Source organism: Salvelinus fontinalis, chromosome 2 (assembly GCF_029448725.1).
Source record: "Salvelinus fontinalis isolate EN_2023a chromosome 2, ASM2944872v1, whole genome shotgun sequence".
NCBI lineage: Eukaryota > Metazoa > Chordata > Actinopteri > Salmoniformes > Salmonidae > Salvelinus > Salvelinus fontinalis.
The window spans coordinates 33,257,494-33,284,956 of NC_074666.1; the positions used below are offsets into that span (position 1 = coordinate 33,257,494).

Here is a 27,463-nt window from a genome sequence, read left to right on the forward strand (position 1 = left end):
TAATATGATCAGAATATTCATTGAAATTACAAGTGTTTGAGGGAGAGGTCTAACTGGTGTCTCCAAGTGGCCACACACCTCCAAACTGTGCGCAGTTCCAAAGTAATTTCAATGTGCTTTTATGACTCAAGGAAAGAGCCTTCAACTATAAGGTGCTGTTTTGAGCTCTCCTAGCTTTGCCATTAAGAAACTGAAGGGAGCACAATTGTTTTTGTTTATTTGATATTACAATCCTCAATGTCTAATCTTTCAGAACACATTTCCCTCACTCAGACAATAACAAATGAGCAAAAGTATCCCAATTAGCTGGATGGATGAGTTCATCTTTTTGTTGCGTGCGGTGCTCAAGTTTATATTGGCTGTCAGTCAAAACCCATCGCTGTGAAGCGGAGAACCTGAGCTCTGAGATCATGTAGGACCTACTGTCTAGCATGTTACTGTACAGCCACTGCGTTCCAATTTAGGCACGTATCAATGACAAAATCTGCCATTTTCAACCTGTATACGGGATGACGGGCAATGAATGGAAAGGGCTACCAAATATGCCATTTTCACATATGGAGACACTGGTATTGTGCTGGAGATAATGAAAATGAGGTTCAAAAGTGGTGGTTTTGCCATTTAAAGCATTGTGTGTGTTTGAGTGTTAGGAATGTGTGTGTTTTGTACTCTGTGTGGATCAACGTAGGGGAAACCGACGAACAAGAACGTAATAAATTCTATTCAATGGGTAGAGATGCCAAAAGAACAGACACAACTAGGGCAATATTTATTTTTTTCCCTTCTTTTTTTTCACCTTTAATTTACCAGGTAGGCCAGCTGAGAACAAGTACTCATCTACAACTGTGGCCTGGCCAAGATAAAGCAAAGCAGTGCGACACAAACAACACAGAGTTACACATGGGATAAACAAACGTACAGTCACAATAGAAAAATAGAATAGAAAAATCTATATACAGTGTATGCAAATGTAGTAAGATTAGGGAGGTAAGGCAATAAATAGGCCATAGTGGTGAAATAATTACAATTTAGCATTAATACTGAAGTGATAGATGTGCAGAAGATGAATATGCAAGTAGAGATGCTGTGCAAAGGAGCAAACAAAATAAATAACAGTATGGGGATGAGGGAGTCGGTGGGCTTTTTACAGATAGGCTGTGTACAGTTGCAATGATCGGTAAGCTGCTCTGGCAGTTGATGCTTAAAGTTAGTGAGGGAGATATGACTCCAGCTTCAGTGATTTTTACAATTCATTCCAGTAGTTAGCAGCAGAGAACTGGAAGGAAAGGAGGCCAAAGGAGGAGCTGGCTTTGGGGATGACCAGTGAAATATACCTGCTGGAGCGTGTGCTACGGGTTGGTGCTGCTATGGTGACCAGTGAGCTGAGATAAGGCGGGGCTTTACCTAGCAAAGACTTATAGATGACCTGGAACCAGTCGGTTTGGCGACGAATATGAAGCGAGGGCCAGCCAACGAGAGCATACAGGTCGCAGTGGTGGGTGGTATATGGGGCTTTGGTGACAAAACGGATGGCACTGGGATAGATTACATCCAATTTGCTGAGTAGAGTGTTGGAGGCTATTTTGTAAATTACATCACTGAAGTCAAGGATCCGTAAGATAGTCAGTTTTATGAGGGTATGTTTGGCAGCATGAGTGAAGGATGCTTTGTTGCGAAATAGGAAGTCGATTCTAGATTTAATTTTGGATTGGAGATGCGAGTTTGGATTGGAATGTGAGTCTGGAAGGAGAGTTTACAGTCTAACCAGACACCTAGGTATTATCCTAGGCATACAGTATACTGTAATGTTTATCAGCTGTTTTGTCTCTGGACGATTTTTTTTTTCATATTAATTATTAATTTGGCCCATTTTTGCCACAAATGAGCCATATCATTCAAAGGAAATATTTTACAAACTTGGTCTAGCCTTTGTCTGGAATTTAAAGTGTACATTTTTAGTAGATACACTACAAGACAATTAGCATGGGACAATAGGCTTCTATAGGCCACCGCCTATAGGTAAGGAAAAGGTTAGGGTTAGCTAAAAGGCTATCCTGACCTGCTACGAAAAATAACTCCTAGTCACAACCCAGTCTCGATGCTTGTTATTGGTGAAAAACAATGGGGGGTAATTGAACTTAACCAATCGGCAGTGACAAACTCGCAAAAGAAGCAAGAAGCAGAATGGTAAGAAGATATTTAAGGAGAAGTCAAGCCATCGGAGACAATGGATAAATGTTGAAGAGTTACAACTTATGGTATAGATAACATCGGAGCAGTAGGACCTTTAATGGAGAAGAGGGCTATAATGATCCCTCAGAACCAACATACAGCCAGATTCAGGGGACTTCCAGGGCATGACCTACCGCTCCTCCCTCACGCCACTACCTATTTTCTGTTTTCATGCTTGTCTGCTTTCCTCTCTCCCTATACAATATCAGCTGTGTCTGGAGACATTCCAAGGTCTCTATATGTCACCCTGCCCTTTACGTCACAGGTATAAAAGCCTGTCTGGACTCCATTTTGGCTGCCACCTTCATGCAATTCCTGTTTTATTTATTTTAATGGTACTGGGCCATTGACATCATCATAGTGCAATGCACTGTCAGTTTCAATATGCTGTAGAGGCCTATTCAGCAAGAACATATACTTTCTAACAATGTATGGGTATTTCATTACCAAAGAAACTAAGTTTATGTGGAACAATGATCTAATTTTAAACAGATGATTCACATTTATGTTGTATTAGATGCTGCAAGCTCAGCTATAATATGTGACTAGACAAAAATATGTGACTAGTTTTAGCACCATCATGGGGTTATTAATACTCAATTTATGAAATTGAAGTATTATCCTTCTGCAGAGAATCTATAATTTAGTCCCATTTTGATGGGAGCTATGTTTCTATACGTAAACTCTGTTGTAGTACACTTTCCTGCCAAAGCTTGGAGCCACAGATGAACAATGACAGACAGATGGGGTTCTTGTTTCTCCTACCCACAGGGGAGGTAGGATCCACCAGATGTCGCCCTAGTATGTTCAGATATGGTCTCTATACTTCATTGTACAAAAAGGCAAGGATATGTTGTCCTTTTAGCCTTTGCAGGGTTGTAGTTTGCTATAATTTTAAATGGAGAAGCTATTCTGTCTCTTCATAATTAAATGAAGATACTACATAAACACATTTATTCCCAAAAATACATAAGGATACTCCTAATTTTTTTTTGAAAGACGTGAGCAAAAGGGGCAAATAGTGTTTCCAATCTAGGACATTACAGATCATGCTAGTGGTAGAGGGAGAGAAATACATCTCAGAGATTTCTGACTGAAACTTGACTCTTCAACATTGGTGTTTCCTTTCATTTAGATGGAAATACTGTGTGATCTATCATAATTATTAGGATATGGTTAGCTTCCCCAGACATATTATAATTGTGAACAGCAATTAGAGATTCAAAAAACGAATTCTCTGCATGTGCACCTTTCCATTTGTAACAGCCAGGACATGGACAGACATTATTGGGTAATTTATCAGGGAATAAATAGTGTGCTACTTTGCTGTGTAATGACCCCATAGTAATGGACACAGCTCCTGAGCCATGAAACAGTCTCCACTTGACCTTGTCTTTGAACATGAACAGATCCCTCCCATCACACTCATCAAATGTGCGTCACTGCACCACATGTCACCCTAGTAGTAGTGTGAACTCTTCAGTTGGACTCTGGTGATGATGACACCTGCACTGCGGAACCACCTGTCCAGTGTGATATTGACCTATGTGGCCTTTTCACTTGTTGTTTTACAATACATGTTGTTTGCTGTAGGTTAAATATATATTTGATTGGATCTACTGTATTGGCTGATATTATTGTTTGTCTGTGCCAAAATACTTGACCACATATGGTTAATGTCAGGACTCGGTGCGAGAAACAGTCACTAATAATCGGCAGAACCCAGAAGATGAGGCAGACACAGCAGTACTAGAGATGGTGGTTTAATTAAAGAACAAAATCTTCAGGCAAAGAATCTAAATCCACAATGTCCAAAATAAAGCCAAGAGGCAAAAATAGGATATCTTCCAAAATACAAAGAAAATCCACAAAGTGGTAAGAACAGCAAGGGAAAAAATAAACCTCAAAAGACTAATCCAAAAAACACAAGAACAAAACCAGAGAACCTCTGGAAAATCCAACAAGAGACAATATGTGTTCAGAACAAGGCTTGGGCTGGGGCTGGGTGCTAACATACAAACACTGAGCAAAGAACTGAGGAACACACAGGGTTTAAATACTAACAAGGGAACGACACAGGTGCAAACAATAATTAGAGCAAGGAAAAAACAAAAGGTACAAAAAAGGTGCAATGGGGACATCTAGTGACCAAAACCTGAACAGTCCTGGCCAAAACCTGACAGTTAAGTGATAATGCCCGAAAAGTGTTGTTAGGCGAGAGACTATGTCGAGGGCCGGAAAACTGTGTCAATATATTCTCCAAACACCGGCTTCGAGGGCATTATCACTTTAACAACAACTTACCAACATATTCAAATAATGACTGACATATTTTCATATTTTTTATTTTTTTAAATGAATTTATTCATACTATTTCAACCTTCCACAAGGATTGCTACCCAAGCTGGCTGGTCATTCGTTCTATCGGGTCGGTTGCCACAGGCGCGACCCAGTCGTTCAGTCTTTTTCTTCTGTGTCTATGAAGGCGACCCAGTCATTCGTTCGAAACGTTCCATTGCCATACTGGCTGGCAACATTCTTATCCCTTGCTTGCTAGCTAGCCAACTACGGCTAACTTACAGTCACGTCAAACAGTGCAGAAGAATAACAACAGTAGCTTCATTTGCATTTGTTTAAGCTGTTTTCTAGTGACATTTATTTGAATACATCCATAACAATGAGCTAATGAGGCGCAATTTCGCCTGGCATAGAAAATGTGCTCTCTCGTCAGGACACTGTTGTTCAAAAGAACTAGTCAACAGCACAGCTAACACAATCACTTCAAACTGAAGTTGGAAAGACTGCAAACTTGTTTGACCTTTTCAATTTACATTTCTTTGTATATATCCATATAAATGATGCCAGCTGATTCATGATTTCACTGGCTGAGAAACTCTGCCTGACTGTGTGTCTAGTCCCGACTCCCGACATGTTCATTACTATGGGACAGCTGGAGATCGAATTTGAAAATGTAAACAATGTTGCAAATGTTGGAGAGACAGACAGCAAGGTATATCCAAATCTCCACAGTTGAAAACTAAATGTTAATCTGAAGAAATGTGAGATAACGTCCAGATGCTTTTTATAGTGGAGATCAAGTTTATACATTGCCTGGCTGGGCTGATGAGACAGTAGATTGCGCAGTCAGGTGGAACAGAGTAAATAGGCATTTTAAGGTCATAGATTTAGCCAGTGATAACTTGAGGAATAGACACCGGCTGGAATGCGGTTTTAACCAATCAGCATTCAGGATTAGAACCACCCGTTGTATAATATGTAATTATCAGATATGTTGTTTTTGTATTCTAACCATTGTTCAGTTTGATTGACTAAATCAGACGATGGAGGCTCTCAGCTGCCTAGGTTAAAACAGCTATTTTCAGGTCTCTCCAAAGATTTTTATCGGGTTCAAGCCTTGGCTCTGGCTGGACCACTTAAGGACATTCAGAGACTTGTCCTGAAGCCACTCCTGGGTTTTTCTTGGCTTTGTGCTTAGGGTCATTGTCCTGTTGGAAGGTGAACCTTCGCCCCCAGTCTGAGGTCCTGAGCAGGTTTTCATAAAGGATCTCTCTGTACTTTTGCACCTTTCATCTTTCCCTCGATCCTGACTAGTTTCCCAGTCCCTGTCACTAAAAAAAACATCCCCACAGTATGATGCTGCCACCACCATGCTTCACCGTAGGGAGGGTGCCAGGTTTCCTCCAGATATGACGCTTGGCATTCAGTTCAATCTTGGTTTCATCAGACCAGAGAATCTTGTTCCTCATGGTCTGAGAGTCTTTAGGTACCGTTTGACAAACTCCAAGCAGGCTGTCATGTGCCTTTTACTGAAGAGTGGCTTCCGTCTGGCCACTCTACCATAAAGGCCTGATTGTTTGAGTGCTGCAGAGATGGTTCTCCTTCTTGAAGGTTCCCTAGAGCTCTCTCAGTGTGACCATCGGGTTCTTGGTCCCCTCCCTGATTGCCCTTCTCCCCCGATTGCTCAATTTGGCCAGGCGGCCAGGTCTAGGAAGAGTCTTGGTGGTTCAAAATTTTTTCCATTTAAGAATGATGGAGACCACTATGTTCTTGGGGACCTTCAATGCTGCAGAAATGTTTTGGTACCCTTCCCCAGATCTGTGCCTTGACACAATCCTGTCTCGGAGCTCTACGGAGAATTCCTCCGACCTCATGACATACACTGTCAATTGTGGGACCTTATATAGACAGGCATGTGCCTTTCAAAATCATGTTCAATCAGTTGTATTTACCACAGGTGGACTCCAATCAAGTTGTAGAAACATCTCAAGGATGATCAATGGAAACAGGATATACCTGAGCTCATTTAAAAAAAAAATTGTTTTGCAAAAATAGCTTACAACCTTTCTTTTGCTTTGTCATTATGCGGTATTTTGTGTAGATTGCTGACTGTCAACAGCTGAGATCACGAATCCCGCGCGGACTGGGTTACATTTCCGTTCACAACTTGCAGACTTGTTTATGTGTTGCTGTGCGTTTTGTTGCCAACCTTACTTTGCTACCTGACAACTTTACGGTTTTTACTTTTTAATTACCGTTTATATTTTTAGTTTTTCCCTCACTCAACTTTCTTTCATTCAACTTTTTCTCTCCGGACGCTTTATCTGGACATGGTTCCGGACATTGTCCTGAAGACAAACAATGTATACGAAATGCTTCAGTCTGATTTTAGACCCCATCATAGCACTGAGACTGCACTTGTGAAGGTGGTAAATGACCTTTTAATGGCGTCAGACCTTAGCACCTTAGTGCTGCTTTTGATACCATCGATCACCACATTCTTTTGGAGAGATTGGAAACCCAAATTGGTCTACACGGACAAGTTCTGGCCTGGTTTAGATCTTATCTGTCGGAAAGATATCAGTTTGTCTCTGTGAATGGTTTGTCCTCTGACAAATCAACTGTAAATTGTGTTGTTCCTCAAGGTTCTGTTTTAGGACCACTATTGTTTTCACTATATATTTTACCTCTTGGAGATGTCATTCGAAAACATAATGTTAACTTTCACTGCTATGCGGATGACACACAGCTGTACATTTCAATGAAACATGGTGAAGCCCCAAAATTCCCCTCGCTAGAAGCCTGTGTTTCAGACATAAGGAAGTGGATGGTTGCAAACGTTCTACTTTTAAACTCGGACAAAACAGAGATGCTTGTTCTAGGTCCCAAGAAACAAGGAGATCTTCTGTTGAAACTGAAAATTAATCTTGATGGTTGTACAGTCGTCTCAAATAAAACTGTGAAGGACCTCTGCGTTACTCTGGACCCTGATCTCTCTTTTGACGAACATATCAAGACTGTTTCAAGGACAGCTTTTTTCCATCTACGTAACATTGCAAAAATCTGAAACTTTCTGTCCAAAAATTTTTCAGAAAAATTAATCCATGCTTTTGTTACTTCTAGGTTAGACTACTGCAATGCTCTACTTTCCGGCTACCCGGATAAAGCACTAAATGAACTTCAGCTTGTGCTAAATACGGCTGCTAGAATCCTGACTAGAACCCCAAAATTTGATCATATTACTCCAGTGCTAGCCTCCTTACACTGGCTTCCTGTTAAGGCAAGGGCTGATTTCAAGGTTTTACTGCTAACCTACAACGCATTACATGGGCTTGCTCCTACCTATCTTTCCGATTTGGTCCTGCCATACATACCTACACGTACGCTACGGTCACAAGACGCAGACCTCCTAATTGTCCCTAGAATTTCTAAGCAAACAGCTGGAGGCAGGGCTTTCACCTATAGAGCTCCATTTTTATGGAATGGTCTGCCTACCCATGTGAGAGACGCAGACTCGGTCTCAACCTTTAAGTCTTTACTGAAGACTCATCTCTTTAGTAGGTCATATGATTGAGTGTAGTCTGGCCCAGGAGTGTGAAGGTGAATGGAAAGGCTCTGGAGCAACGGACCGCCCTTGCTGTCTCTGCCTGGCCGGTTCCCCTCTCTCCACTGGGATTCTCTGCCTCTAACCCTATTACAGGGGCTGAGTCACTGGCTTACTGGTGCTCTTTCATGCCGTCCCTAGGAGGGGTGCGTCACTTGAGTGGGCTGAGTCACTGACGTGATCTTGTTGTCTGGGTTGGCGCCCCCCCTTGGGTTGTGCCGTGGCGGAGATCTTTGTGGGCTATACTCGGCCTTGTCTCAGGACGGTAAGTTGGTGGTTGAAGATATCCCTCTAGTGTTTTGGGGGCTGTGCTTTGGCAAAGTGGGTGGGGTTATATCCTGCCTGTTTGGCCCTGTCTGGGGGTATCATCGGATGGGGCCACAGTGTCTCCTGACTCCAGTATTTATGCTGCAGTAGTTTGTGTTGGGGGGCTAGGGTCAGTCTGTTATATCTGGAGTATTTCTCCTGTCTTATCCGGTGTCCTGTGTGAATTTAAGTATGCTCTCTCTAATTCTCTCTTTCTCTCTTTCTTTCTTTCTCTCTCTCGGAGGACCTAAGCCCTAGGACCATGCCTCAGGACTACCTAGCATGATGACTCCTTGCTGTCCCCAGTCCACCTGGCCATGCTGCTGCTCCAGTTTCAACTGTTCTGCCTGCGTCTATGGAACCCTGACCTGTTCACCGGACGTGCTACCTGTCACAGACCTGCTGTTTTCAACTCTCTAGAGACAGCAGGAGCGGTAGAGATACTCTTAATGATCGGCTATGAAAAGCCAACTGACATTTACTCCTGAGGTGCTGACTTGTTGCACCCTCGACAACTACTGTGATTATTATTATTTGACCATGCTAGTCATTTCTGAACATTTGAACATCTTGGCCATGTTCTGTTATAATCTCCACCCGGCACAGCCAGAAGAGGACTGGCCACCCCTCATAGCCTGGTTCCTCTCTAGGTTTCTTCCTAGGTTTTGGCCTTTCTAGGGAGTTTTTCCAAGCCACCGTGCTTCTACACCTGCATTGCTTGCTGTTTGGGGTTTTAGGCTAGGTTTCTGTGCAGCACTTTGAGATATCAGCTGATGTAAGAAGGGCTATATAAATACGTTTGATTTGATTTTTAATTATTCAATCAATTTTAGAATAAGGATGTAATGTAACAAAATGTGGAAAAGGTCAAGGTGTCTGAATACTTTGCAAAGTCACTGTATGTGGGTCAGAAGTATGTGGCCCCATGTTGAAAAACCTCAGATTGAAACTGCTGTACTTACACTAAAACATGGCAGCTAATGCAACACATAGGTGTGTCTGCTTAAAGGCTGTTGTGTGTTTGTGTCACAACACCACCACTCTGTGGTATTAATCACCCCAGACGACATCCCAGATGTGTCATGTGGGGGTCAAAGCCCCCCAAAGTAATCTGTTGGGTAGACGACCTACCTCAGTTGACTCTCTTGTAACCTTCTGCTCTACCAGCAAGCTTAACTATGCCAATAATCACTATGCTAGAAGGTGAAACTGTGACACACACTCAAACAAACTCTTAAGCACTCACTCATGCAAGTGTGACTGATAAGGGGACTGTTACATGGGTGGACCTTGCTCTCTGTAGAGATAGATGTATATGGGTGAGTGAAGCTACATTTGGTTTCACCTGAAGGTGGAGTCCCTCTATTTACTAGGTCTGATTCAACAGGAAATTAACCTTGGATCCATTTTAGTCATCGCTCTGAGAGTCTTCAACAAGTAAGTTATTAGAATGATGTATGTCGATGTACATTGGATGTCAATAGGAATATTTCCTAAAGAAAAATGCAATTTAAGAATGATCTTGTTTGTTGTTGTTGAGGGAAGACTTAGGGAGGAAGTATGATTCTGTTGGTACTCTGAATGGACGGATCTGTGAGACTGCACTTATTGAAATATATTTTGTTTCAATAATATATTTAGTTTGATTAATGTTTGTTCGAGAAGATAAGTTATTAAGATATAGTGTTTCTGTGGTTGGGCTGTAGTGAGTCTTTGATCAGCGATCAATCAGAGAATGTGTGTGTTTTTGTGAACAGGGGAGTTCCTCTCACAACATTCCTTGGTGAAAAATGTAGCGTTCAGAGCTCAGGTCTGTTTGAATGTGTACAGTATTTTGCTGCCCGCTGGGTTGTTTCCATGCCATTGTCTTTTTTGTTTTTATATTACAGGCAGGGAATATTAGCATGACTGTTACCTGGGCAACATGGCCAGTGTTTTCTTCACGTTGCTTTTACTCTATGCAACAGGTGAGCAGATCTGAATATTTTATGCACACATATACACATTCGACACACTACATTGTGCTATCCCATATACTCACAATTGAAACAAATCTAATGAATATGATAGGATGGGGACAAAATCCATAGTTGACGTCGCAATTGGGATTACCCAAACATTTCCCTGTTCATGAGAATAGATATTAGTGAATATATATCAAAACTCTATTTCACTGAACGAGCATTAGAACCCAGCTCAGCATATCATTTGTCCCTGGCTTCATCTTGCCCTGGTTAGACTGGTCTCGTTTGGGAGTGATTAAAGCTGTTAATTTCACATGGAGGCCTTCTCGTGTTTATCACAGCCATGCAGAGAAATACAGGTCTCGGATTTAACATGCCTAATGCTTACGGCTTTACGTTGACTACACCAGGCTATAATATTGCTTCCTTCTAAAAGGAAACTTTATGAGTCAGGTCTCATCATTAGGATAGTGCAGTTTTTTTTCTCCAATCACTTTGGTGCAATTTCCATAAGTATGTGGTACATTTTCACAACTCTAAGCACCGAAATCTAAACAGATCATCAAAATGGCTCATGTTTCAAAACTCAAAGCACATGTTTGATTGACTGAGTACGTTCATATATTTGTACCTCATAAATGTATTCATTTGACATCAATTTTAAGTTAGAAGGTAAAACCAAATCATATATGGATGTGGTTGTAAATACTGTACATCATTCTCCATCAGCCAGTGTGCTTCACTCTTGTGTGCTACCATTTGGAGTGTAGTGTACAATTCACTGCTGAAATACTTTGGTTACATATGAAAATATATTCCACTCATTATCTGAATTTCATTGATACAGTCACTGTAAGCTGATGAATTTTGTCAAGTATGGAGACAGGCGATACTGTATCAGTTGAAAATGTTGCATGGGGCAGAAATGGAATACAATACCATGCTACATTTTTACAGTAGCCAACTGCTTTACAATACCCCTATTTCTGATGATTTGTCCTACGTGTGTAGCCTACTGTATAAGGATTATGAAACTAAGACTGAAATACTTATCAACATGCTCACAACCTGCCGTTGGATACAAGTTATATTTAAAAAAAAAAATAATAATAATAATTGTGCATGTCAAGTAATAGTCAAATACTGTATGGAAAATTATATTGACCATCAATTATTATTTCTATTCAGCACTTCAAAAAGAACAGTTTTGAAATGAGTATCTTGTGTTTTTTGATATTGGATTAAGTGGTTGTTGAAATTACTAAATGGTGAGCCTATGGCTCAGGGGTGAAAGATGTGAAACCCCAATGAATGCACAAAGGTTCTGAACATTGTAAGGGCTGTCTCTCTCCTCATCCTCGGACGAGGAAAGGAGAGAAGGATCATCAGACCAAAATGCAGCAGTAGGGAAATAGGCCATCTCTTTATTTGAAAAAAACTATGATGGCAACACGAAAAACAAAACACTTTCAAAATTTACAAAACAAGAAAACGACGTCGACGAAACCTGAACATAAACTACATAACTAACGTAAAACTCACGGACAGGAAACAGACGACATCAAAATAAACGAACAGCCAAACAGTCCCGTATGGTACATACATTCGACGACACAGGAGACAAATCACCCACCAACAAACAGTGAGAACACCCTACCTAAATATGACTCTTAATTAGAGGAGAACGCAAAACACCTGCCTCTAATTAAGAGCCATACCAGGCAACCAAAACCAACATAGAAACAGATAACATAGACTGCCCACCCAAAACACATGCCCTGACCTAAACACATACAAAAACAACATAAAACAGGTCAGGACCGTTACAGAACCCCCCCCTCAAGGTGCGAACGCCGGGCGCACCAGCACAAAGTCCAGGGGAGGGTCTGGGTGGGCAGTTGACCACGGTGGTGGCTCCGGCTCTGGACGCTGTCCCCACACCACCATAGTCACTCCCCGTTTCTGTCTTCCCCTCCTAATGACCACCCTAAAACTAACATCCCCTAAATAAACGGCGAGCACCAGGAGAAGGGGCAGCACCGGGACAAGGGGCAGCACCGGGACAAGGGGCAGCACCGGGACAGGGGGCAGCACCGGGACAAGGGGCAGCACCGGGACAAGGGGCAGCACCAGGATAAGGGGCAGCACCAGGATAAAGACCAGCACCGGGATAAGGGGCAGCACCGGAACAAGGGGCAGCACCGGGACAAGGGGCAGCACCGGGACAAGGGGCAGCACCGGGACAAGGGGCAGCACCGGTACAAGGGGCAGCACCGGGATAAGGGGCAGCACCGGGACAAGGGGCAACACCGGGACAAGGGGCAGGTCCCGGCTGATATACTCTGGCAGATCCTGGCTGAGGGACTCTGGCAGATCCTGGCTGAGGGACTCTGGCAGATCCTGGCTGAGGGACTCTGGCAGATCCTGGCTGAGGGACTCTGGCAGATCCTGGCTGAGGGACTCTGGCAGATCCTGGCTGAGGGACTCTGGCAGATCCTGGCTGGACGGCTCTGGCAGGTCCTGGCTGGACGGCTCTGGCAGGTCCTGGCTGGACGGCTCTGGCAGGTCCTGGCTGGACGGCTCTGGCAGGTCCTGGCTGGACGGCTCTGGCAGGTCCTGGCTGGACGGCTCTGGCAGGCCCTGGCTGGACGGCTCTGGCAGGCCCTGGCTGGACGGCTCTGGCAGGCCCTGGCTGGACGGCTCTGGCAGGTCCTGGCTGGACGGCTCTGGCAGGTCCTGAATGGACGGCTCTGGCAGGTCATAGCAGGACGGCTCTGGCTGGTCATGGCAGGACGACTCTGGCTGGTCATGGCAGGACGACTCTGGCTGGTCATGGCAGGACGACTCTGGCTGGTCATGGCAGGACGACTCTGGCTGGTCATGGCAGGACGGCTCTGGCTGGTCATGGCAGGACGGCTCTGGCTGGTCATGGCAGGACGGCTCTGTAGGGAGGAGAAGGAGAGACAGCCTGGTGCGTGGTCTAGGCACTGGCTGCGCTGGAGAGGAGGAAACAGCTGGAGAGAGAACCCGGAGAGACAGCCTGGTACGGGGGGGGCTGCCACCGGAGGACTGGTACATGGAGGTGGCACCGGGTCTACCGGACCGTGAAGGAGGACACGTGCTCTTGAGCACCGAGCCTGCCCAACCTTACCAGGTTGAATGGTGCCCGTAGCCCTGCCAATGCGGCGAGGTGGAATAGCCCGCACTGGGCTATACTGGCAAACCGGGGACACCACTCGTAAGGCTGGTGCCATGTATGCCGGCCCGAGGAGACGTACTGGAGGCCAGATACGTTGGGCCGGCTTCATGACATCCGGCTCGATGCCCAACCTAGCCCTCCCAGTGCGGCAAGGTGGAATAGCCCGCACTGGGCTAAGCACGCGTACTGGGGACACCGTGCGCTTTACCGCATAACACGGTGTCTTACCAGTACGACGCCTTCTACCTCCACGGTAAGCACGGGGAGTTGGCTCGGGTATCCTACCCGGCTTTGCCACACTCCTCGTGTGCCCCCTCCCAAGAAATGTTTGGGTCTGACTCACGGGCTCCCAACCGCGTCGCCGCGCTGCCTCCTCATACCAGCGCCTCTCAGCCTTCGCTGCTTCCAACTCCTCCTTGGGACGGCGATATTCCCCTGGCTGAGCCCAAGGTCCTCTACCGTCCAGGATCTCCTCCCAAGTCCAGGAGTCCTTGTTGCTCTGTTGAGCACTCCCTTGCCGCTTGGTCCTAGTTTGGTGGGTGATTCTGTAAGGGCTGTCTCTCTCCTCATCCTCGGACGAGGAAAGGAGAGAAGGATCATCAGACCAAAATGCAGCAGTAGGGAAATAGGCCATCTCTTTATTTGAAAAAAACTATGATGGCAACACGAAAAACAAAACACTTTCAAAATTTACAAAACAAGAAAACGACGTCGACGAAACCTGAACATAAACTACATAACTAACGTAAAACTCACGGACAGGAAACAGACGACATCAAAATAAACGAACAGCCAAACAGTCCCGTATGGTACATACATTCGACGACACAGGAGACAAATCACCCACCAACAAACAGTGAGAACACCCTACCTAAATATGACTCTTAATTAGAGGAGAACGCAAAACACCTGCCTCTAATTAAGAGCCATACCAGGCAACCAAAACCAACATAGAAACAGATAACATAGACTGCCCACCCAAAACACATGCCCTGACCTAAACACATACAAAAACAACATAAAACAGGTCAGGACCGTTACAAACATAAGATAGGGGGTCATTACAAGTGTTATCGGCTTAGTTTTGTACATAGAGTTTTGAAAATATACCACTTATAGCTAGCTTATAGCTAAGACACAGTGCATTCGGAAAGTATTCAGACCCCTTCACATTTTCCACATTTTGTTACGTTACAGCGTTATTCTATCAATCTACACACAATACCCCACAATGGCAAAGCAAAAACAGGTTTTTAGAGATGTTTGCAAATATATATATATATATCTATATAAGAAAATAAATACCTTATTCACATAAGCATTCAGACCCTTTGCTATGAGACTCATTGCATCCTGTTTCCATTGATCATCCTTGAGATGTTTCTACAACTTGATTGGAGTCCACCTGTGGTAAATCCAATTGATTGGCAATGATTTGGAAAGGCACACACCTGTCTATATAAGGTTCCCAGTTGACAGTGATGTCAGAACAAAAACCAAGCTATGAGGTCGAAGGAATTGTCTGTAGAGCGCAGAGACAGGATTGTGTCGAGGCACAGATCTGGGGAAGGGTACCAAAACATTTCTGCAGAAATTATGGTCCCCAAGAACACAGTGGTCTCCATCATTCTTAAATGGAAGAAGTTTTGAACCACCAAGACCTCCTAGACCTGTCCGCCCGGCCAAACTGAGCAATCGGGGGAGAAGGGCCTTGGTCAGGGAGGTGACCAAGACCCTGATGGTCACTCTGACAGAGCTCCAGAGTTTATTTTGTTTAGATGGGAGAACATTCCAGAAGGACATCCATCTCTGCAGCACTCCACAAATCAGGCCTTTGTGGTAGAGTGGCCAGACGGAAGCCACTCCTCAGTAAAAGGCACATGACAGCCTGCTTGGAGTTTGCCAAAATGCACCTAAAGGTCTCCGACAACGAGAAACAAGATTCTCTGGTCTGATGAAACCAAGATTGAACTATTTGACCTGAATGCCAAATGTCACTTCTGGAGGAAACCTGGCACCATTCCTACGGTGAAGCATGGTGGAGGCAGCATGCTGTAAGGATATTTTTCAGTGGCAGGGACTGGGAGACTAGTCAGGATCGAGGGAAAGATGAACAGATCAAAGTACAGATAGAGATCCTTGATGAAAACCTGCTCCAGAGCGCTCTGGACCTCAGACGCGAAAGGCGAGGTCCAGAGGCGAAAGTTCACAACCCTAAGCACACAGCCAAGATAATGCAGGAGTGGCTTCAGGAAAAGTCTCTGAATGTCCTTGAGTGCCCAGCCAGAGCCCGGACTTGAACCTAATCGAACATGTCTGGAGTGACCTGAAAATAGCTTTGCAGCGACGCTCCCCTTCCAACCTGACAGAGCTTGAAGAGTATCTACAGAGAAGAATGGGAGAAACTCCCTAAATACATGTGTGACAAGCTTGTAGCGTCATACTCAAGAAGCCTCGAGGCTGTAATCGCTGCCAAAGTTGCTTCAACAAAGTACTGAGTAAAGGGTCTGAATACTTACAGTATGTGAACGTGATATTACGCTTTTTTTGTCATTATGGGGTATTGTATGTAGATTGATGAGGGAAAAAAACAATTTAATCAATTTTAGAAAAACTCTAACGTAACAAAATGTGGAAAAAGTAAAGGGGTCTGAATACTTTCCGAAGGCACTGTACCTTATGAAAAAAAAATATATATAGTAAAAGTGAGTCACCCAGTAAAAACTACTTGAGTAAAAGTCTAAAATGATTTGGTTTTAAATATACTTAAGTAACAAAAGTAAATGTAATTAATAAAATATATTTAAGTATCAAAATTACTTATTTTATGCAAATCAGACGGCACCAGTTTGTATATATATATTTTTACGGATAGCCAGGGGCACACTCCAGCATTTAGACATAATTTACAAACAAAGCATGTGTATTTAATGAGTCCGTCAGATCAGAGGCAGTATGGATGATCAATGATTTTCTGTTGATAAGTGCGTAAATTGGACCATTTTCCTGTGCTGCTAACCATTCAAAATGTGACGAATACTTTTGGGTGTCAGGGAAAATGTATGGAGTAAAAAGTACATTATTTCTTAAGTAATGTAGTGAAGTAAAAGTAGTCAAAAATATAAATAGTAAAGTGAAGTACAGATACCTCAAAAAAACACCTAAGTAGTACTTTAAAGTATTTCTACTTAAGTACTTTACTATAATAACAAAGAGAGTCACACACTCCATATGTATAACCTCCCAGTATTTAAAAAAAACACCAACGTTTCGGCATCACTGTGCCTTCTTCAGGGTAATGTCATAAATGCTTGAACCAGGTTATGTACAGTCGTGGCCAAAAGATTTGAGAATGACACAAATATTAATTTTCCCAAAGTCTGCTGCCTCAGTTTGTATGATGGCAATTTGCATATCCTCCAGAATGTTATGAAGAGTTATCAGATGAATTGCATTCAACTGCAAAGTCCCTCTTTGTCATGCAAATGAACTGAATCCCCCCAAAACATTTCCTCTGCATTTCAGCCCTGCCACAAAAGGACCAGCTAACATCATGTCAGTGATTCTCTCGTTAACACAGGTGTGAGTGTTGACAAGGACAAGGCTGGAGATCACTCTGTCATGCTGATTGAGTTTGAATAACAGACTGGAAGCTTCAAAAGGAGGTTGCTGCTTCCTCTGTCAACCATGGTTACCTGCAAGGAAACACGTGACGTCATCATTGCTTTGCACAAAAAGGACTTCACAGACAAGGATATTGCTGGCAGTGAGATTGCACCTAAATCAACCATTTATCGGATCATCAAGAACTTCAAGGAGAGCGGTTCAATTGTTGTGAAGAAGGCTTCAGGGCGCCCAAGAAAGTCCAGCAAGCACCAGGACCGTCTCCTAAAGTTGATTCAGCTGTGGGGTCGGGGCACCACCAGTACAGAGCTTGCTCAGGAATGGCAACAGGGAGGTGTGCATCTGCACGCACAGTGAGGCGAAGACTTTTGGAGGATGGCCTGGTGTCAAGAAGGGCAGCAAAGAAGCCACTTCTCTCCAGGAAAAACATCAGGGACAGACTGATATTCTGCAAAAGGTACAGGGATTGGACTGTTGCGGACTGGGGTAAAGTCATTTTCTCTGATGAATCCCCTTTCGGATTGTTTAGGGCATCCGGAAAAAAGCTTGTCCGGAGAAGACAAGTTGAGTGCTACCATCAGTCCTGTGTCATGCCAACAGTAAAGCATCCTGAGACCATTCATGTGTGGGGTTGCTTCTCAGCCAAGGGAGTGGGCTCACTCACAATTTTGCCTAAGAACACAGCCATGAATAAAGAATGGTACCAACAGATCCGCTGAGAGCAACTTCTCCCAACCATCCAGGAACAGTTTGGTGACGAACAATGCCTTTTCCAGCATGATGGAGCACCTTGCCATAAGGCAAAAGTGATAACTAAGTGGCTCGGGGAACAAAACATCGATATTTTGGGTCCATGGCCAGGAAACTCCCCAGATCTTAATCCCATTGAGATCTTGTGGTCAATCCTCAAGAGGTGAGTGGACAAACAAAAACCCACAAATTCTGACAAACCAAGCATTGATTATGCAAGAATGGGCTGCCATCAGCCAGGATGTGGCCCAGAAGTTAATTGACAGCATGCCAGGGCGGATTGCAGAGGTCTTGAAAAAGAAGGGTCAACACTGCAACTATTGACTCTTTGCATCAACTTCATGTAATTGTCAATAAAAGCCTTTGCCACTTATGAAATGTTTGTAATTATACTTCAGTATTCCATAGTAGCATCTGACAAAATATATAAAGGCACTGAAGCAGCAAACTTTGTGAAAATGTATATTTGTGTCATTCTCAAAACTTTTGGCCACGACTGTAGACAAACAGTGGAATTAGTCCAACCAATGACAATCGTGAGGGGTGTGTCGTAATTGTTAGGTTGATAAAAATTAATTGAGCTAAACTATTAAAAGACTACAGCCCACAGCATATTGAATATATTATGCCATTATTATCATTATCATTAGCATAACATTAGCATCAACATACAATATTGTTTCATTTCATTTCACCTATAAATATTTCCAATTTCATAAAACATTTTATTACATGTAATCTTTTGGTTCAACCAAAATGCATAATAAACATGATCAACAGAGGGAATATATTGGGCGTACTCTGATAAGGTGGAGAAAGAATACATTAATTTACAAGACCTGTTCACAGAAAATATAATTGGTCATAAGAAGGGCTTGAGATCAAAGTCAATATTCAGACCACTAGGGGTCAATGTGTTTAAAATGGTATATCCAGTAGGCCTCCCTCTGTAGTAGTAGGATCTCCATGTTACCTCCTCTCCTTGGTAGAGCAACATGCTCAATGCCTCTATATTTGAGGGAGGAGATGGGATGGTTAGCTTCCTCAAAGTGAGCTGCTATTGGATTGTTAGTGTTCTTACACCTGATAGGGTGTGTTCAGCTATGCATTATTTTAATTGTCTTTTGTTCAGTTTATGTCTCAGTTCTTGAATCTTGTTATGTTCATACAAATATTTACACATGTTAAGTTTGCTGAAAATAAACGCAGTTGACAGTGAGAGGACGTTTCTTTTTTTGCTGAGTTTATATAGTTTGGACGCACCCACTCATTTAATGGTGTTTCTTTATTTTACTATTTTGTACATTGTAGAATAATAGTGAAGACTTCAAAACTATGAAATAACACATATGGAATCATGTAGTAACCAAAAAAGTGTGCAATAAAACAAAATTTATTTTAGATTTTAGATTCTTCAAAGTAGCCACAAGTAGCCTCATCAATTTTTTGTCATTTAGCAGATGCTCTTATCGAGAGCAACTTACAGTAGTGAGTGCATACATTTTCATTCGCACTGGTCCCCCGTGGGAATCGAACCCACAACCCTGTCATTACAAGCAGTTGTGGAAAAAGTACCCGATAGTCATACTTGAGTAAAAGTAAAGATACCTTAATAGAAAAAGACTCAAGTAAAAGTGAAAGTCACTTTGCTGAAAGCCTATCCATGTCTCATTGGAGCTCCATGGGGCTCCTTAGATGCATTTTTTAAAGTGACGTAGTCTGTATGAAAAGAGCTATATAAAATACATATATTATTATGTAATGAATGAGCACCTCAGAGTGTAAACAGGCCCAACATTCCAAACAGCTGAGACTGTTTTAGGAACTTGTTCTATCGACAGAATAATGAGTCAAGAGGGTTCTTGAGGTTTACTGTTCTAAAGGTGTGGCACTTGCAGCAAAGACAAGAATGCAGATACTAAGGCCCCAGGCCACCACACTGACAAGGTTTTTAAAATGTAGTTTATTTCTATTTCGTTCAAGGACATCTGGGTGAGCACATTTACAAACACCAACACAGATACATACGCAAGAACAGTCCCAACAGTTTGCTCTGGATTGCCCTGTGTTCTTTTGAGTCTGTTTGGGTGTTGGCTTCAGAAACAGAGGTTTCTGTTTTTCCACAGAGAGAGTTTGATTCTATTTGTTCTCCTCTACCTTTCCTGGCCTTTCCTGTTGTCTCTGCTTTTGAATTTGCATTTAGAGAACTGAATTTGAAAACTGAATCTGAATACATCTGAGAAGTTGAATATATGAAACTTTGATCAACTTGAAATTATAGTTTTTAAACTTGATACACAGACAATGAATGCAATATCTACCATATTGAAACTGAATATGTAAATATTGAATTTGAATATACAATTAAATTTAAATAGAATTTGAAAACTGAATGCAATATTCATCCAACTTAGCTTCAAATCATGAAATGCAATTTCAATTTATGAATTCAATGATTACATTTCTGTATTACAAATTCAAAATATTAAATTCAAATTCAATATTCTAATACAAATTCTAAATTATGGAATTCAAATACAATTTCTGTTGGCATTGAAATTGCTCCATAGGTAAGGAGATCACTCTCACAGAGCACCTCAAATCACTCACAAGTGAAAGTCAATCATCCCATTTCTGGGAAATAGCATGCGTTGCATCAGTCATCTGGGCATTGGAGCACCATCGGTTCGGTTCGGCTCCACTCCACTCCACTCCACTCCACCCTCTTGGACCAGGAAGTAGCAGCGGCAGAAGTCGTAGCGGCAGCAGTCTGACCCCAGTAGTAGCAGTAGTGGAAGTGGCTCTGAGCTCTCCTTTTGAGCGGTGCAGTGGCTCGGAATCATTACAGATGTATAAGTTCAGGGGAACGTCCATCTCCAAGGAGACCAGCCAAGGTGACTAAACTCAACAACAAGGGGAAACTTGTGAACAGAATTAGTTTATTGTTTCTAAGTCCATTCCCCCCCACTTAGGGCCATAAACAACAATCGTCACGCTGGCCCTTTCATAGCTATTTCAACTTCACTCTGTAGTGAATGTTCTTCAACAAAAGCTTATCTTATCTGTGCTTATCTTGCAAACTGTACCTAACAACTCACAAATATATCAAATAAAATCTAAATAAATCAAATGTATTTGTCACATGCGCCGAATACAACAAGTGTAGACTTTACCGTGAAATGCGTACTTACAAGCCATTAACCATTAACAAAATGTTTACCAAGTAGACTAAAATAAAAAGTAATAATAAAAGTAACACAATAAGAATAACAATAACAAGGCTATATACAGGGGGCACCGGTACCGAGTCAGTGTGCGGGGGTACAGGCTAGTTGAGGTAATCTGTACATGTAGGGGGGTGGGGAGAAGTGACTATGCATAGGTAACAAACAAACAGCGAGTGTACAAAAAGGAGGGGGAGGTCAATGTAAATTGTCAGGTGGCGATTTTATGAATTGTCCAGCAGTCTTGGGTAGGCTTATGGGTAGAAGCTGTTGAGGAGCCTTTTGGTGCTAGACTTGGCACTCCGGTAGCAGAGAAAACAGTCTATAACTTGGGTGACTTGAGTCTCTGACAATTTTATGAGCTTTCCTCTGACACCGCCTATTATATAGGTCCCGGATGGCAGGAAGCTTGGCCCCAGTGATGTATTGGGCCGTTCTCACTACCCTCTGTAGTGCCTTACGGTCCGATGCCGAGCAGTTGCCATACCAGGCGGTGATGCAACCTGTCAGGATGCTCTCGATGGTGCAGCTGTAGAACCTTTTGAGGATATGGGGACCAATGCCAAATCTTTTCAATCTCCTGGGGGTGAAAAGGTTTTGTCGTGCCCTCTTCACGACCGTCTTGGTATGTTTGGACCATGATAGTTAGGTGGTGATGTGGACACCAAGGAACTTGAAACTCTCGACCCGCTCCACTACAGCCCTGTTGATGTTAATGGGGGCCTGTTCGGCCGGCCTTTTCCTGTAGTCCACGATCAGCTCCTTTGTCTTGCTCACATTGAGGGAGAGGTTGTTGTCCTGGCACCACACTGACAGTTCTCTGACTTCCTCCCTATAGGCCGTCTCATTGTTGTGAGTGATCAGGCCTACCACTGTTGTGTCGTCAGACAATTTAATGATCTCAAATATAACAAATGACAAATAGATAATCATTATCTCCTCTCACCCCCAACCCTAACCACACCATGATTCTCTGCTCTCCTCTCCTCTTCAGGAGTCTCAGGAGTCCCTCAGCTGGAGCCCCTGAATGTGACTGTGCTGCGGGGCTCAGAGGCTCGGTTTAACATCAGCCTGTCTGAGGAATGGTACTCCATGTCATGGATGCTTAAAACTGTTTTGGTCCTCACCATCAACAGTGGCACCGGTGTGTCTGAGCACAACCGTCGTTTCGCCGTTACAAATTACTCCAGCGCCGACATATACTGCTGGGAGTTCATCATCCGGGACGTCTGGAGGAACGACACTGGTGACGTCAGCTGTGGCGTCCAGGAAAAGCCGACCCAGACCGCTCAGCTCTTTGTCCAAGGTTGGGAACAATTCCTCAATATTTAATCCTTAGAAGTGAAGACTGGCCTCTTTACTGGAATCAAAATGTGCAGAGTAGTTAAATAATGTCTGTTTCCCATCTCATCCTGCACTGTATAGGCTGTGCACATACAGTATCACTATAGATGACAGTAGTGTAATGACCGACCTATGCTCTGGAGAGCAGTAGTATACACTGTAAGCTCAGAGAGTAGAGAAGTGGTAGCACACTGTAAACTCTGAGCATAGAAAGGGATAATGATCTGTTCTCTCAGCAGGTCCTGGCTAATCACCAACACAGAAACAAGGATCCATGTATTAGGCAGATGGAACAGTCTGATTCAGACAGAAATAACTCTTTAAAAGACTTTTGATGAGCTTCTATATAATCCACGGTTAGAATATGGAGTTCATTTAAATAATCACCTTTACTGAAATGATAGAGTACCATTGTTGAGGAGATTAAATTACATGAATTAATAAACTGCAGAGTAACTGGGGCAGGGTGACATTTTTGTTGGATTTCACATTGAGTTCACGTTAATTGTCAGTGTAACGCTCGTCGGAAGGATGAGACCAAGGTGCAGCGTTGTACGTGTTCATGCTTCTTTATTAAGACCGAACACCAAACAAAACAACAAAAGAACAACGAACGTCACGTCTTGAAGGCTACACAGAGCTAACAAAAAACAACATCCCACAACCTAAGGTGGCAAAACATGCTGCCTAAGTATGATTCCCAATCAGAGACAACGATAGACAGCTGTCCCTGATTGAGAACTATACCCGGCCAAAACATAGAAACACAAATCATAGAAATAAAGAACATAGAATGCCCACCCAAATCACACCCTGACCAAACCAAATAGAGACATAAAAAAGGCTCTCTAAGGTCAGGGCGTGACAGTCAGCACAACCAAGTGTAAATCAAAACTAGACGTTGAGCTGACGTCTGTGCCCAGTGGGTTAGGCAAGTTTTCTCTGTCTAGCTAATTTGCCACAGTTGCCAAAGGTGATTAGTGTAATAAATAACCAATGAACCAAGTCCATGTAACGTAAGTCTTATTGCTGTAGCCACAAATCGTACTGGTCTGATCTACACAATAGCAATTGTGCAGGGAAAATACAGTGCTGGTCTACGGATCCCGGAGAAACTTTGTACACCACAATACTTTGTACACCACCCTTGCATCTGTTGTTTCCAATCAGCAAGTATGCTTTGGCTCCTAGACAAGGGTAAGGTTAAACACACTAGTGTTTATATACTTTATTTGAATTCACCTATCAAGTTTACATTAAAAAGGATCCAAACATTTCAAAGGTCCCTGTATGAATGGCACTCAAGGGTACAGAAAGCACCTCCTTCTGCCCACTGTCATTTAAAAATCTTCCCAGCGTGAAATAGTTCCGTCATTCTGTAATATCTCTCCCAGCATAAAAATTTGCTTCACATGTCTGCCAATCAATGGTGGCCAGGGACCAATCAGAAGCTTGTTGAGGCGTGAGGTCTGCATATAAATACCCGGACTCTCGCGTCAAAGTGCTGAGGGTTGACGTGAGGAGAGATTTTTGCGTTTGCAAACACTTGGGCGCTACTTTTTCAATTGACACTGCATATATTTGTTACTTAGTTAGCTAGCTAGCTCAATCAAGGGCGAGGGGGTGTGAGAGAAACATCTGCAGGAGCTCAGCTATCCACACAGACGCGCGTGCAATTATTGACTAGGAATGTTACAACATGACTTCACAATCAGAACGATTGGGAACTATTTCACGCTGGGAAGATTTTTTACATGACACCCACGACAGCGAAAACAGAGCAGTACCTAGCCAACTGCTTTGCCCTTGTTTTTGGCAGGCCAGCATTCTGGAGGCCATGCACTGCAATCCTGTGTACGTGGCCGAGACTGCCAAATATCAGCACCACCATCTTGCACCTACACCCGAAGGCTGGGCTGGTACTTAAGCAGCTTCTCGGCAAAGGCATCAACATCAAACCAGCTTCCCCTTACACAATAATGTTTATGCTTGTGTACATTAACAACATGGACAATAGACTCCATTATATGTGACTCATGTAGAATACTCAATTGGTCATGGTTTGCAGGGTACCAGAGTGCCAGATTATATTTTGTTGGTAGAACTTTCAGCCTCGCCTTAACAGTAAAGGTGAGAATGTCCTCACCAACGGCAGCATTTTGGTACATGGAATGGGAGACAGAGTGGTCAGCACAGTTCAGAGCAGCGAGTTTCTCCTGCAGCCTCAGGCCAGTCCACGCACGAACGCACGCACACGTTATGTTCTTCTATCCTCGTGGGGAACTACAATTAATATGTTCCCTAACCCCTTACCCTAACCCGTATCCCGTAACCTAGACCTAACTCCTAACCTTAACCCTAAATCTAAACCTAACCACTAACCCCTTACCCTAACCCAAATTCTGACCCTAATCCTAATTGCAACCCTAACCCTAAACCAAAATAGCCTTTGTCCTCATGGGCATGCTGGAAATGTCCTCACGAGGGATAATTTTCCTTTTCTTTACTATCCTTATGGTGACTTTTCTATCCCCAAAATGATAGAAGAACCAACCAAGCATAAGGGAAACACACTGTGGATATGCAAATGCCTTGTAGGGCTCAGCAGTTATGGACTATCTTGAAGAGTTGCACCATGCATAAGGGGAGGCTCATTGATATGCAAAATTTGACTTTGCCTATTTCCACATGGTAGAGTTCACACGAAAAAGAGAGGAACAAAGTTTGACATCAGATGTTCTGAGACAAAGATTCCAGCCTGGAGACAAGATGTCCATTTTTTTTCGGTATTTGATTATAAATCGCAACGGGAATGAATATTCTCAATTCAGTTGATCTTTATTGAACACTCTTTTGCCATTTTTTGTTTTATAGAGCTGACATCTGTTTTTATTAGCACTTCAGCAAAATGTGTGATTGACCGGAATTTGAACCCTGGTCTCCTGTGTGCCATAAGACTACTATCCTGCTAGCCTACTGAGCTAAAGCCTATGCATTAGCTTAGGGAGCTAATGCAAGTCTTCAAATCTCAGGCAAGGGCACTCATCATGCGAGTGTGGTCGTCCCTGGCTGACTCTGTTTTATACTCCTTGCTCTAGTGGCTTGGGTGATGCTATGCCATTTACACATTCATGGTTACAATTTACTGTTCATCTTAGTGTTCGTTATTCCATTCCCCCAGGGAAGCTTGTTAACAATGATAAACCCAGAACCCACACAGCATATTATGATCCCTCATCCATTCAATTATAAACTGAATCAAACATGTACCAGCTATATCCTCCACCAGCCCTCCACCCAGGTGCTTTAATGTACAGAGGGTCTAAACCTGGTTTTAGGCTTTATCTTATTGCGGCTTCTGCTGGCTCTATTGGATTACTTTTATTGGATATTCATTTGGTCTTGTTCCTATGGTGTCACACCCTGATCTGTTTCACATGTCTTTGAGATTGTCTCCACCCCCGTCCAGGTGTCGCCAATCTTCCCCATTATCCCCTGTGTATTTATACCTCTGGTTTACCACCTCTGGTTTACTGACCCCTGCCTGCCTTGACCTGTCTATTGCCTGCCCCTGTTGGAATATTAAACTATTGTTTATTCGACGTGGTCTGCATCTGGGTCTTACCTTCACACCTGATTGTACAAACTGGCCATGACTGACCCAGCAGACCCGGACCAGCTGCGCAACGCCATCTCCTCCTAAGGAGCCTCCATTGGTCGGCACGAGGAATTGCTTCATGGGCTGATGGAGGGGGTCCAAACATTGTCTGAGCGCCATGACCGGGCGTTGGACATGCTGCTGGTAACCCCACCGCGCCTCAGCAATTTGGCAGTTAGCAGTGCCGCCCCACCGGCCACTCCACCTTCCCAGGAGCCCTTTTTACCTCCTGCGCAATGCTTTAATGGAGAGCCGAGCACCTCTCAGGCATTTCTAGCTCAGTGTGCCCTCAGTTTCGAGCTTCTGCCCTCCTCTTTCCCCTTGGATTGCTCCAAAATAGCTTTCCTCATCACGCTGATGTCTGGAAGGGCTCTCACCTGGGCTACCGCTGTATGGGAACAGCAGCCGGCCATATGCGAGAGCCTGGAGGGGTTCGTGGGAGAGGTGAGGGAGGTCCTTGATGCCCCTTTCTCCTGGAGAGAAGCTGCCCGGAAGCTAATCCAACTCCGGCAGGAGGCCTGCACTGTGGCCGACTATGCGGTGGAATTCCGTACTTTGGCAGCTGAGAGTGCGTGGAACCCAGAACCACTGTTCGTCATGTTCCTGCACAGCAACTGGGAGGAGGTTAAGGAGGAGCTTGCAGCTCGGGAGTTACCCACAGATTTTTGACTCCCTCATCGCTTTGACCATCCACATCAATGGGCGATTGCGGGAATGACAGATCGAGAGGAAATTCGATTTCACTCGCACGTCCAGGGACTCCAACTTGCCTCCGAGTCCTCCCAGAAGTCCCTGACGGTCCCGTGGCCGAGAGCACCCGAGATTTCCCTACATTCCTCAAGAGTCACCGAGGAGGGCCAAGGCACTGTTTCCCGAGCCCATGCATCTAGGCAGGGCAGGGCTGTCGCCAGCGGAATGGCAACATCGTATCAGCACAAGGAACTGTTTGTATTGCGGGTCATTTTGTGTCCTCGTGCACGGTAAAAGCGCAGGCTCACCAGTAGGAGCGAGTACTCTGGTGGGCCATTGGGGGACTTTTCTCCTTTCCTTACTCACAACCATTTTCATGTCATTCTGCTGTGGGGAAACCAGTCCAAATCTATTTGGGTCCTCCTTGACTCTGGGGCCGATGAGAGCTTTTTGGACGCCACACTGGATTCCGAGCTGAATATCCCCACTCAGCCACTCTCCATTACCATTGATGTTAGAGCATTGAACGGGCGCTCTATAGGTCGGGTCAGCCATAATACCACTCCTATC

General features: G+C 43.7%; 1 protein-coding gene across 2 annotated transcripts in view; it reads left to right on the forward strand.

Moving 5' to 3' along the window:
- The first annotated feature begins 8,513 nt into the window (after positions 1–8,513).
- Positions 8,514–27,463, forward strand: part of igsf5a (immunoglobulin superfamily, member 5a) — a 30,767-nt gene continuing 11,817 nt past the window's right edge. For both annotated transcript variants that reach the window (XM_055872480.1, XM_055872490.1), the window contains exons 1-3: positions 8,514–9,877; positions 10,330–10,407; positions 22,196–22,507. In XM_055872480.1, coding sequence (XP_055728455.1) covers positions 10,365–10,407; positions 22,196–22,507 — 355 coding nt within the window. In that variant the 5' untranslated portion in view covers positions 8,514–9,877; positions 10,330–10,364. The remainder of the gene's footprint in view (positions 9,878–10,329; positions 10,408–22,195; positions 22,508–27,463) is intronic.